This window comes from Cebus imitator, unplaced genomic scaffold (assembly GCF_001604975.1).
Source record: "Cebus imitator isolate Cc_AM_T3 unplaced genomic scaffold, Cebus_imitator-1.0 Scaffold9, whole genome shotgun sequence".
Lineage (NCBI taxonomy): Eukaryota > Metazoa > Chordata > Mammalia > Primates > Cebidae > Cebus > Cebus imitator.
This window is the reverse complement of record NW_016107324.1, coordinates 7051074-7066338: the sequence shown is the minus strand read 5'-3', so window position 1 is coordinate 7066338 and position 15265 is coordinate 7051074. Positions and strand designations below refer to the sequence as shown.

General features: G+C 37.7%; 1 protein-coding gene across 3 annotated transcripts in view; it reads left to right on the top strand.

Moving 5' to 3' along the window:
* The window catches only part of GALK2 (galactokinase 2), a 108340-nt gene that overhangs the window by 73978 nt on the left and 19097 nt on the right, over positions 1-15265 (top strand). For all 3 annotated transcript variants that reach the window (XM_017543769.2, XM_017543776.2, XM_037744992.1), the window contains exon 8: positions 8135-8345. In XM_017543769.2, coding sequence (XP_017399258.1) covers positions 8135-8345 — 211 coding nt within the window. The remainder of the gene's footprint in view (positions 1-8134; positions 8346-15265) is intronic.

Genomic DNA, 15265 nt, shown 5'->3' with positions numbered 1-15265 from the left:
TCACCTCCCAGGTTCAAGTGATTCCCCTGCCTCAGCCTCCTGAGCAGCTAGGGTTACAGGCACATGCCAACATGCCCATCTAATTTTTTGTATTTTAGTAGAGATGGGGTTTCATCATGTTGGCTAGGATGGTCTCGATCTCCTGACCTCGTGATCCACCTGCCTTGACCTCCCATAGTGCTGGGATTACTGGTGTGCGCCACTGCACCTGGCCCAGTGGACCCTTTTCAGTCTTCATCTTATTTCTCATTGTTATTTCTTATATTTCAACAGAGTTAACCAGTCTCACCCTCTTGAAACATTCTCTTCCTTTGGTTTCCAGTATACTTCACTTCCTGTTTTTTTTTTTCTTCTTCTTCTATTTTTGTTGCTATTTCTTTTTGGTTTTAGCCATCTCCCTTTCTACCCCCAGCCCCCACTCCACTTCAGGCAGGCATGAAGGGATGGCAGGAATTCACTCCTCCAACAGATCTTTATAAATGTTGGTGTTCTTCAAGGCCTTGGCTTTGGTCTTCTTCTTTTTCCTTGTAGTCTTTCTTCTGTTGGCCCCATGCCCTCTCACAGCTTCAACTTCCATCTCTATGATGATGATTTCCTAATAGACATCTTCAACTAAGGCTTTCTTGGCTGAGCTCCAAACCTCTGAATCCAATGCCTTATTGACCCTCTACTTGAGCGAATCATAGACCTCTCAAACTGAGATGTTGAAATTGAACTCAGTCTTTCACAGACCTTATATTTTTCCACTGGTCCCATCATCATTTATTGACTATCACATTAGCCTTCTCACTGTTTCTTAAATTCATGCTCATCTCTTTCACAATCATTTTAAAATAACAGCATGATGCTTTAGAAATTTAAATCCGATCAATTTAAATTCCCCTGCTTAACATCTTTCAAAAGCTTCCTATTTCATTGGAATAAAGTAAAAAGTCCGTATCACCACCTGGAGAGCCACCATATCTGAGACCTGTGCATTCATCTCTTAGCATTACCTGCTTTCCTCGCACTTCAGCCATGAGACTCATTCTCGTCTCAGAGACTTTGCACCTGCCCACCAAACTCTTCCTTCAGCCCTCTTTGAAGTCAGTCTAAATGTCCCTCAAGGAAGCCTTCCCTGATTTCCTTACTTCTAGGCTAAGGTAGAGCCCCCTTTATATTTTGAAGCACTTCATTTTCCAGTTATGGCACTTACCACAATCACTTATTTAATGTCTGTCTCTTCTTTCAGATTTAGTTTTACCTGAGAGCTGAGGCTGTGTCCGTCTTATTAACTCTTATATCTCTAATGCTTGACATGGTGCTTAAGCTGAAGAGGCACAGGATAAACATTTGTTGATAAATGACTACTCCCTGTATCACTTGCTCTGTACTTTATTTTGCACAATTTCCCAGTTTTTAAAAAATACCTGTTGTATTCTCAGCACTGGCCTAGATCCTGTGGAGGTGTGTAAAGTGTAGTTTTCCCTTCTTACTGACTTAGTACTTCTTCTCTTACTCCTATCCTCTGAGGTTGGGAAATTCAGGAAATTAGAGATATACTGAGCCAGGAAAATAAAAGCTTTCTGTTTCTGGAATATTTGGGAGTTATACAGTTTTTTGAAAAATTATGATTTCAATGTTTTAAATTTTTAATTTACTTATTAAAATAATATCTTAAAAATGTAATAGAAATGCTTTAACATTGAACTCTTCATAGTATCTGATCAGTGCATATGTGCAGAGAAATAGTGCCATAAACTTTTCAATATCAAGGGTTCAATGAACTTTTTTTCTTTTAGGACACACTTCCTTTTTCAGGAAATGGAAGAAATGAGTGTCTTATTTGTTTGAGGACTTAGTCTTGTTGACCTTTTATCTTGAGGTTGATGAGTAAGTGTTGCCTTCCTAAGGAGACCTCAAACATACACAAGATTGTTTTCAAAGCTTTATCACGAAATTAGATATCCTCTACCAGATCCATTGGTGAGCTGAAACAAGTATTAGACATGTAAAATCAGTTCATGTAGTGACTGCTCTCCTAAAGATACAAGAAGAAAATGAGGAATAAATTGTAGTGCTGAGTTATTGGGATGTGGGAATGCTTTTTGAGAGTTAACTAGAAAAAGGGCATCTCTTTGGAAGCAGTGGTAGCTGAAGATCTTAATCCACTGCAGAACCTCCTGTTCTTGAGGATGTTTTCTCAGTTTAACTGCATAACCCCATATGCATTTTAGAGGTACTTTGGTCAGCAAAATTGGCATCTGAATTCGGCTTTTTGCCACACTCTCCTCCCAATTGACGTAGATAAACACATTGTTTTAAATACTCTGAATTTTTCTCTTTTAAAATGTGGAAGAAAGAAAAATGAAAGACTTTATCAAGATGGAAAATGTTTTCTAAATCATGTTGCTACAAATCACTAAAATCCAAGGTTTTGTACAAAAAGGAAATGAAGATAAAACTGCTAATGTGCGCTTTACTCAGAGATGTTGATATTAGGAATATGCTTTTGCTTAGGAATATAGGCTGGAATTCTACTAAGCATATTTTCTTTGCAATATGGTTCTATTCTTCCATCTCTGGCAACATATGAATAAATACAATTTTTGTTTAAAAATGGTCTCATTAAATAAAGAAATAAACTCTCATGTAAAAAGGCTAAAAAAAGCTTATCTCAATTTGAAGAAACTTTCTGTTGTCCAACAATAATAATGAAGTGTCAGTTGAAGAATGGCTAATCAAGATAGTTTTGAAAGTGAGACTGATTAGCTAGGTCTCCATATGGCAAAGTTGTAATAAATAACATTTATTTTTCCTTTCCTCCTATTTTTCTCAGGTCCTTTTTTGAAAATGAGTACCTTTTTTTTTTTTTTTTAAATCAAGTTAACACAGAGAAGTATACTAAGTCAATAAAGACAATTTTTGTTTTGCATTAATGCTAGGAATTCTTCTATTCTCAAGTTCTTTCTCAACTTGTTTCTCTGTCTCTGTCTCTTTTTCTCCTCAAGCTTTCAAAGACTATTGATGCAGACTCATAAAATGTCAGAGCCTTGTACAGCATCTGACTAAAATTAAAGATATTTCAAAGCAAACTCAATAGAGATTTATAATTATTACTTGTATAAATATTTTTAATGAGGCACATTTTTATGTTAAAGTGGCCAGGGATCTTTAGTAAGTACAAAACTTTTCATATTTCATACACTTAGGGGCTTAAATGTTTCCAGAAGTGCTTTCCTTATACAGTATCCCTTAGTTATATTGAAGAACAAAATGTGTGATGCCCGCAAGTATTATGGGATGTAAAGTAGGGAAGAGAAATTATACTGTTGCTTTTTCCACACCCTAGCTCTTGTGGCAACATGAGAAGCAGTGAAGGAGAGAGTTTCATATGAACCTTTGACACTTCAAGGAAAACTTACAGTGATTCTTTACAGGGCCTGTCTGGTCAGGGGCCATCAGTAACCCAGTTTTTCAACTCCTGTCACTTAGTGGTCAGTAAGAAACTTATTCTTTGTCTGGTGATAGAATGTGAGGAGAAGTTGGAATAATATTCTTAGGGTTTTGGCAGTTTCCTTGAATTTGAGCAGAGAAAACCCAAATACCCAAGAATGTGGCCAATTTCACTCAGCCAGTTGTTTCACTAGCACATACTCTGCCAAGACTCTAGCATGGAGTATTTAGGCAATGGTTAGTCCAAGCTGCCTGGAAGAGGACATACATACTGGGGAATAAGGGTGATGTGTTTAGTGAAACCAGATTGTGGCAGGACCTTCAGTGCTATGCTCAGGCTTACCAGGCTCAGCTGTGAAAGCAGAGGTTGTTAGCAAGGTATTTTAGAAATATTAATATGGCATCAGGAGCTTTTGCCTTGGTTGAAGAGAGGTGTTAGAGTATTGGTGAGGATGGGATATGAGAAAAACTCTGACTGGACCTAGTAAGGGTTGGGTACAAGCTCTCTATGATTGGATTTTTGTTTTCCCTCTGGCATATACCTCATTACCTTGAGGAAGTTTTCCTTGACTACCTCCTGGCCTCAGTTAGGTTAAACATTCTTTTATTTATTCTTATCACATCCTGTATTTTTCTATTATAGCAGTTTATCACAACTGGATTAAGTTCTTTATGTTGAACATAGTTTTAATTTAACCTCTGTCTTTTCTGGTGGATGGTAAGCTGCACGTGGTCAGGAGCCACATGTGCCTTAGTCACTGTTGTTTGCCTGGAGCCTGGGAAGTGATAGCCACTCAGTAAACACTCATTGTGAACAGATGCACATGAATGAAGGAATTGAAGAAAAAGTGTTGAGTCAATAAGGGCTGCAGCTTCAAGGTGCAATGGCTGGTGAAAAGCATGGTGCTGCCATTGATGGGTTTTGAGAAGGTAGGATGGACTAGAAGGTGCCTAAAAAGTAGGAGATGATGATAACTCTTCATGAATATTTTAGCCCTTTCTCTACCATACCCTCTTATTAGAAGACTCAATGAGTCTCAGACCAAGAGCAGAGGGCTTAGTAGTTTTGTTTGTGTCTGGGACAGCCTGGAAGTTCTAGGGAGTTAGTATCTTTGAGAGCTGCCTCCACCAATGCTTACTGGGAGTTATTGGGTAAATACTTTGGTTTTCTTGCCCAAGGTAGAACATGACTGAACTTTATACAGGCTCCAGAGAACCTGTAATTTGAAGCTGAGCAGGCTCAGCCTCACCTGCCAATATCAGTATACCTCATATTGGCTTCTCTTCCTGTCTCACTTTCCATTCCTCTGTTAATCCTTCTTAGGATCACCTTCTCCTCAAATTCTTACCCTTAAATTTTTGTCACAGGACCTGCCTATGAGAGAAATGAACCTAAAACAGAGTTTTACCACAATTTATCAGTGCCTTTTTCCATGACTGTGGACAAAGCACTTGTTGCCTGCTTTCTTGTCCACAGAGCATGGAACAGAGCTCAGGAATCTCCCAGAAGTGGTATCTGATATGAATACTTAATGTTTACCATCGTGAAAAGAAAATGGTGAATGTGGAGAAAGAACTGCCTTCTCTTATTTCCCCACCCTACTACTGAGTAAGGAAGTTGTGACAAGATAATTCATAGCCCTGACTCAGCCCTGCTTCACAAATGGAGGCCAGCCACCTGGGCCACAAGTACCTTCATGAAGCTCTGTCATTGAGCAATGGTGATTTTATCCACCCATTTCCTTCATCTGCAAGCCATCTTTCTGTTTTCCAAGCCAAATTTCAAAGGGCTTAAGAGGCTTTTGTATTTGATTCCCTCAATGTAGTATAATTCAGCAGCTCATGGGCTGCGCAGCTGTCATTGAAGACATATGGTAGATTTCATCCTTAATTGAAATACACACCAAATTGGCTGTGTGGATCCTCCAGCTGAGGGCTCACTGGACAACTGGTCTCACAGCAAAGTGGGATATTACTGGAGTGAATGTGAACTGAATGTTAGTGCCTCAGTCTGCAGAAGAGCATATTGGGAGGGCTGCCTTTGAAAACTGAACCTTGTGAGTTGCAGCCATCCCTTGCAGACTTTCTCCCCACACATCACTGGCCCAGTATTTCTGGATCAAGTCCCTGGGGTAATGTGACTGGTAAAAGGGAGAAAGAGAATGGGAATTTGGAGATCATTGTTGACTGAAAGCTTCTTAAAAGAGCCCACTGTCGTCTCTTGGGGGCAATTCTCTGATGTTTTTCTTTTTTTTTTTGGAAGGAACCTTTTTATCAAAGTGTTTTTAAATTACTGGAATGTTCACTTCTAGTACAGATCTAGGTTTGTGTTTTGAAATGCATTCCTAAGACTTGATCAGTGATTTGAACTCATATGGGTAACACAATATAGTTATCATCCATACCTCATTGAGAATGTGGCCTAGGGGAAGCATGAAAGAGTTATAAGACCTGGATTTGGTTTTAAATTCTTTTATTAACTAGTCGAGTGGCTTTGTTTTTTTGTTTTGTTTTGTTTTGTTTTGGTTTGAGATAGTCTCACTCCATCACCCAGGCCAGAGTGCAGTGGCGTGATCTCTGCTTACTGCAACCTCTGCCTCCTGGGTTCAAGTGATTTTCATTTCTCAGCCTCCTGAGTAGCTGGGATAACAGGCATGCATCACCATGCTCAGCTAATTTTTGTATTTTTAGTAGAGATGAGGTTTCGCCATGTTGGCCAGGTTGGCCTCGAACTCATGATCTCAAGTGATCTGTCCACCTCAGCCTCCCAAAGTGCTGGGATTAATGAGGCTACCACACCTAGCCTTGTTAAGTGACTTTGGACAAGTCCCTTACTACTATTATTATTATTTTGGAGATGGAGTTTTGCTCTTGTCACCCAGAATGGAGTGCAATGGCGTGATCTCAGCTCACTGCAACCTCTGCCTCCCAGGTTCAAGCAATTCTCCTGCCCCAGCCTCCCAAGTAGCTGGGATTAGAGGCATGTGTCACTATGCTTGGCTAAGTTTTGTATTATTAGTAGAGACAGGGTTACATCACATTGGCTAGGCTGGTCTCAAACTCCTGACCTCAACTGATTCCCGCCTCTGCCTCCCAAAGTGCTGGGATTACAGGCTTGAGCCACCGCATCCAGCCTACTATTATTTTTTAAATAGAGTAATAATATTTCTCTCACAGGGTTGTTGGAGATTATAAGAAATATGAGGCATATTTTAGACTATACCACACTATTATTTTTGTTAGGTTCATTGCTTATCTCATTTGGATTCTGGATGTGTTGCCAGAAAGCATCATTGTAGGAGATCATTGAGTTCAGCTCTTTTTTTCACATAAAATTAATATATATTCTTTTGTATTATGTATATCTTTATGAATTTTCTTAATTTATTTTTGGAATACATTAGAATATAGAACATGAATGAATGAATGAAATAAAGTTGATAGTCTGTGGACCTATCAACCCAGTACTGCTAATAAACATGAACTAAATGTGCTAAGAAAACAGATCAAAGTAAAGTCTTAGCTCATGTTTTTTTAAATTATTATTTTTCTTTTTTTTAAAAATGACACCATGTTCCATGAAATAATTGAACAGAAAATTATAGTTCTATTGTTTCATTTCCCAGTTCTGCCTTAAAATCATTAACTCATTTCAAATATATGCGCCAGGGTTTTAAAAAGAGGATTAATTAATATAAGAAGTTATGTTACTAACATTTTTCAGAAGTCAGTGGCCATAACCAGAGTACAATAGTCTTTTGGTAAACCCTGCTTCCTGTCGAAAAGAAAGATAATCAAATCATCAGCACAATGGAAGAGTAAATCATTTCCTTGAAGACTGATTTCCCCTTCTCTTGTTTGTTACTTTTTGCTGTTTAAACTGCACCTTCTGTCCTCATACCCAGGTAATTAATATTGTAGACCTCAGGATGAGAGAAATCTTTACTGTTTTGATTGCCACCTGCTCTGATACTGTTTAGGGAGAATGACAGAAATATATTCTAGATTGGGGTTCCCATGGGTGGTTACAGATTTGGTTTGTATTTAACCCTCTCCATCAAATTGAGGAGGTACCTCAGGGTGCAGTTAGAAGCCAAACTCTTTTTCTTGAGGGTAGAGAAACATACAGCTCTACTACTACCAGTGACCTAATGAAGTGCTACACATAAGTTTACCAATGAGGTTTTAATTTCAAATTTAGGACTTTCCCCCAAATGCCCACATACTGAAATTCATTAGCCATTTTCAAAGAGGCATATAGTAAACAGGAAGTACCCTAATTGGATGTACAGTATCATCTCAGGATCCAGGTCACATGAGATTTAAGTAGTTTTCTTTTGACTTCCTAGAGAGGGATGCAGTAGGCATGAACTGAATAGGGATAAAATTATTCAAAGAGATAGCCCTGAGGGAAAGTGGTGACAGGCCAAAAAAAAAAAAAAAAAACATAGTGAGGGATTAGTTTGTGTGTGTGTGTGTTTCAGACAAATAGTTAACTAGTCTGTGAGTGTCATACAAATATGTTTAATCCCAGGCATCTGATGCTAGTATGCACTTACAAGTAATGGTGGGAAATTTGGATGGGTTTAATGGAAAAGAAGAAAAAACCCAGCTTAAAGTTGAATATGGCTAATTGAAATAGTACATATCAAATTCTGAAATGAAAACTGACCATTATCTTCTTGGTTTGCATTTGCAGCTCCTGGCCAAATACAAAAGCTTGCAATGGGACAAAGTACTGCAGTTGGAGGAGGTGCAGGCTAAACTAGGGATTAGTTTAGAAGAAATGCTGTTGGTCACAGAGGATGCCCTTCATCCTGAACCCTATAGCCCTGAGGAGATCTGCAGGTGTCTGGGAATTACCCTGGAGGAACTCCGAACCCAAATCCTGAGTCCAAACACTTACGATGGTGAGCTGGCTGGAGAAAGTAACATATAGGTTATTCTCTCACTCACAGCTGGAAGGCTTCAACTTCTCCACTGATTTTAAAGCATACTTAAGGGAATTTGGAGACTGTGTTTCGGCAAACTTAATTATTTAGAATCTTAGCTTCATAAATGTGTTCATTCATTCATTCATTCATTCATCAATATGCTGGTTAGGCAAGGGTGTAAGGGACATGATTTTTGTCTTTCAGGGACTTGTAATTCAATAAGCTTCTCTTTTTTATCTTTCTTTTCCTTATACATTTTTTTTTCTGGTTATCATGCTACTTTTATGAAAAAATGGTCTAGGTTAGCAAACTGCTCTAACGCTGTGAAACAATACTCAGAACACTACAAAGTCTTCACGTCTTAGTTTCAAATTTGTGGCCCACTTTACCGTGGAAGCTTATTTCTTTTTGTGGTCTCCTTTCAATTTTATTTTTATACCAATCAAATCAGAAACTGAGATGAAGGCCAGGTAATGTTGCAGGGACAGGATGGAGTTTTGGACTGGCTATTCTTCTTAGAGCGGTTATCTATTTGTGAGAAATCAGTACCAGGGGCAAGGCCATCTAGTTAAGATTCAGTTACTCTTAGGGTGGGGTTATGGTAGGTGAGTAGGAGATTAACACAAAGATCAGCCTCAGGGCCCCAATTCTGGCTCATTCAATTCAGTTCTACAACTGGTTGTTCAGTTGCTACTGTGGATTTACCTACAGAGTAATGTCTTAAAGGCTACAATTACTGAAAACTTTGGGATAAAATAAGGGAATCATTTGGAAGCAGGGACTGGGTTTTGGTTTCTAACACTGTCAATCCAATTTAATTTGATGAAGCTTGATAGAGGATGGCCTACTGGCCAAATTAGACCTTCCATCTTTTTGTGTAAAATAAACTTTTACTAGAACATGGCCATGTATTGGCTATGGCTGCCTTTGCACTATAAGAGTTCAGTAGTTGTGACAGAGACTGAATAGCCCACAAAACTGAAATATTTACTATCTGGCCCTTTGCAGAAAAAGTTTGCTGGCTCTCATTCCAGAAAGGCAGAAAACTAAAGTTTACCTCAGTTTTGCCATGAAAAGAGGCATAACAGGAATGTGTCTCTTATATGAATAATCTGTGTATTGTGCTAAGAATAATGCTAAGTAGTGGAGGTACTAATAGAGTGATGAGTGTGGTGATAGAGTTGTACTTGGGTCTAGGGAAACCAGAAAACAAAGAAGTCAAAGACAGCTTAAGGCCAGGTGCAGGGGCTCAAGCCTGTAATTCCAGCACTTTGGGAGGCCAAGGTGGGTGGATCACTTAAGGCCAGGAGTTCAAGACCAGCCTGGCCAACACAGCAAACCCCCGTCTCTGTTAGAAATATAAAAATTAGCTGGGCATGGTGGCAAGCACCTGTAATTCCATCTACTCAGGTGGCTGAGGCAAGATAATTTCTTGAATCCAGGAGACGAAGGTTGCAGTGAGCTGACATTGTGCCACTCCACTCCAGCTTGGGTGACAGGGCGAGACCCAGTCCCTAAAAAAACAAAAGCCAGCTTAACTAAGGAGATAGCAACCAGCCAAAAGTTAAATAATAAATAGGTATTTCCTAGGTAGGCAAACAGTCAGAAAGAATTCCAGGCAGACCAAACAGTAGATATAGAGGCAGAAAGAAGTGAGAGAAGATTTTATGTCCAGACAACTACAGTTAGTTGAGTGTTTGTTGAAAATAATGTTGAGAATGATATGGTAATAGGCCAAGGTTGTAGATAGATCCAAATCACCAAAGGCCTTGTTAAATAATTTGTGTGTGCATGTTTTATAGGTAATGTGAGAGGTAATAAATGTTTACCGAATGAAGAAAATGGGTAGGGTATTGGATAGGGAGAGCTTCCAGGGGAATAGCCTTTATCCTTTGACCTAAGATACTGATTTCTTTAACAAATATGTATTGACTTCTGTGGACTAGAAATTGTGCTAGATGCTGGGATACAAAGATAAGCAGGACACGGTCTCTACTTTATAGTGACTTCGTGTCTAATTGGGGGAGAGTGTCGTACAACAATCACAATAAATAATACCTGCTATAACAAAGGTATTTATCAAGAATTCTGAGTATGGAGGGAAAAGTGGCTCAGATCCTGTAGATGGTAATTCAGTTTTGAGCTGGATCCTTAGAGAAAGTTATTAATTTCCTAGACTAAGAGAAATGACCAGCCATTCCAGGCAGAGAGTAGAGCTTGAATGAAGACAAAGTAGCACAAAGAGTGGAGAACTGGAGAATATGTGCCAAGAGGTATTGTGTGCAGCAGGAGTTGGAGGACAAAAAGACTGCCTAAAAGGATGCCAATGGGGAAACTATTGTTCTGTACTCTACACTGAATGAGAAGAGCCGGAAGTAGGGTAAATGACTAAACTGGTAGATTCTCAAGACTGTAAAATAGAATTCAGTTAGAATTGGCAATTGCTGGTATCTAAGGAGTGAAGGGAAGAAGGAAGGAAAGGAGCGAGAGGAAGAAGGAAGAAAGGAAGGAAAGAAGAAAAGAAATATAATGTAATTAAGTCCAAGGAATGGATAACTGGGAAAGTAAGGAAATTATAGTATCGAAGTGTTTTTGGCAGTAAGATGACAAGCTCATTTCTCTCTCTCGCTCTCTCAATAGATTATCTATCTATCTATCATCTATCTATCTATCATCTATCTATCTATCAATCATTGGATTTGTCTGGTGTGATAGCAAGGTATCTAGAGATGTAAAACAGGTAAAGATCCAAATGATAGAGTAATTCGATTTGGGGTTATTGTTGAAAAGGTGAGGAAGTCTTAATAGACGCTGAAAATGTTGACTGTCAAATGATCTAAAAACAGTCTTTTCTTAGTGTCACTTCTTAGTTCAGAAACCTTCAGAGGCCCACCATTACCTAATTGCCTGAACTCTTCTAGTCCTGTCTTAACTATGTTCTGTCCTTTGACCCTTTTGAGCCCATACATGCTGATGTGGACAGTGTTGCCTTGGTTGGGCCATTCTACTTACTAATTGGAAACCTTGTCTTCCCTCTGGGCTTTTAATCCTAAACACCTCTGTGCTTTTGTAAATGGATTTTTTCCCTTTTCTGAAATGCAGTTCCTACCTGTCTTAATATAATTCTTATCTTTTGCTTATACTTCTTGACCCACAACCTATTCTCTTTCTCTGTATCCTTCTTTCTTTCTGCATCTGCCTGTCTTTTCTTCCCTTCTTTTACAATTTTTGGAATAAGTAAATTTCCCAGAATGCTTTGGAAAATACAAAGGGTAATTTGCTTGGCATACAACCTGTGTTGCTCTTTCTCTGTCTGTCTTTCTATGTATATATGCATAAGCTTGATTCCCTGAAGAATGATGACTTCAAGGTTTTTATAAAAATAATGCATGCTTCATCTTATCTCTTTTTTTTCCAGAACTTTTATTTATTTTCTTTTTCAACTTTAATTTTAGGTTCAGGGCATAGACATGTAGGTTTGTTAAATATGTAAATTGCATGTTTCTGGGGTTTGGTGTACAAATGATTTTGTCACCCAGATAGTGAGCATAGTACCCAAAGGGTAGTTTTATGACTCTCACTCTCCTCCAAGCCTCCATCCTCAAGTAGGGCCGGATGTGTTTTTCTCCTCTTTGTCACCATTATGTACTCAATGTTTACCTCTCACTTACAATTGATGGTGTTCCAATATATGGTATTTTGTTTTCTGAACCTGCATTAATTTATTTAGGATAAAGTCCTCCAGCTGCATCCATGCTGCTGCATAGGACATGATTTCATTCCTTTTTATGGCAGCATAGTATTCCACAGTGTATTTGCATCACATTTTCTTTATCCAGTCTACCATTGGGCATCTAGTTTGATTCATGTCTTTCCTATTGTGAATAGTGCTGCAGTGAATATATAAATACATGTGTCTTGTTGGTAGAATGATTTATATTCATTTGAGTATATATCCAGTAATGGTATTACTGAGTTGTAGTTCTGTTTTGAGTTCTCTGAGAAATCTCTAAACTGCTTTCCACAGTGACTGAATAATTTACATTCTCACCAGCAGTATATACTCATTCCCTTTTCTTGGCAAACTTGGCAACATCTGTTATGGCTTTTTAGTAATAGCCATTCTGACTGATGTGAGATGATATCTCATTATGGTTTTGATTTGCATTTCTATAATGATTAATGATGTTGAGCATTTCTTCAATATGCTTTTTGGCCACGTCTGTGTCTTCGTTTGAGAAGTATCTGTCTGTGTCCTTTGCCCATTTTTAAATGGAGTTGTTTTTTGCTTGATTTGTTTACATTTTTTAAAGATTCTGGATATTAGACATTTGTAAGATGCAGAGTTTGCAAAAGTTTTGTCCTATTGTGTAGGTTGTCTGTTTACTCTGGTGACCGTTTCTTTTGCTGTACAGAAGCTCTTTAGTTTAGGTCCCACTTGTCAATTTTTATTTTGGTTGCAATTGCTTTTGAAGATTTCATCACAAAATCTTTGTCAAGATTTATATTCAGAACTGCATGTACTGGGTTTTTTTTCTAGGATTTTTATAGTTTTAAGTTTTACATTTAAGTTTTTAATCTATCTTGAGTTGATTTTTTAATATGGTAAAAGGAAGGGGTCCACTTAAAATTTTCTGTGTATGAATAGCCAGCTATCTCAGTACCATTTATTGAATAAGGAGTCATTTTTCCATAGCTTATTTTTGTTGACTTTGTCAAAGATCAGATGGCTGTGGATGTATAGATTTGTTTCTGGGTTTTCTATTCTGTTGTATCAGTCTACATGTCTGTTGTTTTACCAGTACTATGCTGTTTTGGTTACTGTAGCCTTGAAGGATAGTTTAAAGTTGGGTAGTATAATGGCTCCAGCTTTGTTCTTTTTCCTTGAGATTGCTTTAGCTATTTGGGCTCTTTTTGGTTGAATTTTAGAATTTTTTTTTCTAATTCTGTGAGAAATGAGACTGGTAGTTTGATAGGAAAAGCACTGAATTTGTAAATTGCTTTGGGTAGTATGGCCATTTTGATAATATTGATTCTTCTAACCCATGAGCATGGAATGTTTTCCCATTTGTTTGCATTGTCTCTGATTTCTTTCAGCCATGTTTTGTAATTCTTATTGTAGAAATCTTTCACCTCCTTGGTTAGCTATATTCCTAAGTATTTCATTCTTTTTGTGGCTATTGTGAATGGTATTGTGTTCTTGATTTGGCTCTTAGCTTGGACATTACTGGTATATAGAAATGCTTCAGATTTTGGTACATGTATAGAATTACTACTGATTTTTGTACATGGATTTTGTATTCTGAAACTTTACTGAAGTTATTTGTCAGTTCCATGAGTCTTTGGGCAGAAACTATTGGGTTTTCTAGGTATAGTATCATACTTTCAGTATAGAGAGATAGTTTGACTTTCTCTTTTCCTATTTGGATGCCTTTTATTTCTTTCTCTTGCCTGATTGCTGTGGCTAGGACCTCCAATACTATGTTAAATAGGTGAGAATGGGCATCCTTGTTTTGTTCTGGTCCTCAGGGTGATGCCTGTAGCTTTTGCCTGTTCAGTATGATGTTGACTGTGGGTTTGTTATAGATAGCTCTTATTATTTTGAGGTATGTTCCTTTGATGCCCAGTTTATTAATAGTTTTTAACATGAGTTGTTGAATTTTATTGAAAGCCTTTTTATGCCTATTGAGGTGATCATATGGTTTTTGTTTTTAATTCTGTTTATGTGTGAATTACACCTACTGATTTGCCTTTGTTGAACTAACCTTGAATCCAAGGAATGAATGCTACTTGATTGTGGTGGATTAGCTTCTTGATGTGCTGCTGGATTCGGTTTGCTAGTTTTTGTTGAATAGCTTTGCATCTCTGCTCATCAGGGATATTGGCCTGAGGTTTTCTTTTTTTGTTGTGTCTTTGGCAGGTTTTGGTATCAGAATGTGCTGGCCTCATAGAATGAGTTAGATAGGTAGCTCTCCTCTTCAATTTTTTGGAATAATTTCAGTAGGATTGCTAACAGGTCTTCTATGTTGGTAGAATTTGGCTGTGAATCTATGTGGTCCAGGGCTTTTGTGGTTGGTAGGGTTTTTATTACTGAATCAATTTTAGAATTTTTTTATTTGTCTATTTAGGGATTCAGTTTCTTCCTGGTTCAGCCTTGGGAGGTTTTATGATTCCAGGAGTTTATCCATTTCTTCTGGGTTTTCTAGTTTGAGTGCACAGAGGTGTCTGCAATAGTGTCTGAGGGTATTTTGCATTTCTCTGAGGTCAGTGGTAGTATCACCTTTGTCATTTCTGATTATATTTATTTATGTCTACTTTCTTTTTTCTTTATTAATCTAGGCAACAGTCTGTCAATCTTATTTATTCATTCAAGGAACTTGTTTTGGTTTCGTTGATCTTTTGTATGGATTTTTATGCCTCAATTTTATTTGGTTCAGCTCTGATTTTGGTTATTTCCTTTCTTCTGCTAGCTTTGTTGGTTTGCTGTTGTTTTCCTCGTTTGTTTAGGTATGATGTTTGGTTATTAATTTGAGATCTTTCTAATGTCTTGAGGAAGGTGTTTAGTACTATAAACTTTCCTCTTAATGCTACTTTATCTGCATCTTAGAAATTCTGATATATTTTTGTTTACATTAGTTTTACAGAATTAATTTCATTGCCTTAATATCTTTCTTTACCTAAAAGTCATTCAGGAGCAAGTTGTTTAGTTTTCATGGAATTGCATGGTTTTGAGAGATCTTCTTGGTTTTACTTTCTTTTCTTCTTCTTTTTTTTTTTTTTTGTGCTGTGGTCTGAGATCCTGCTTGGTATGATTTTTAAAAAAATTTGTTGAGAATTACTTTATGGCTGGGAATGCAGTCAGTCTTAAAGTATGTGCCATGTGCAGATGAGAAGAA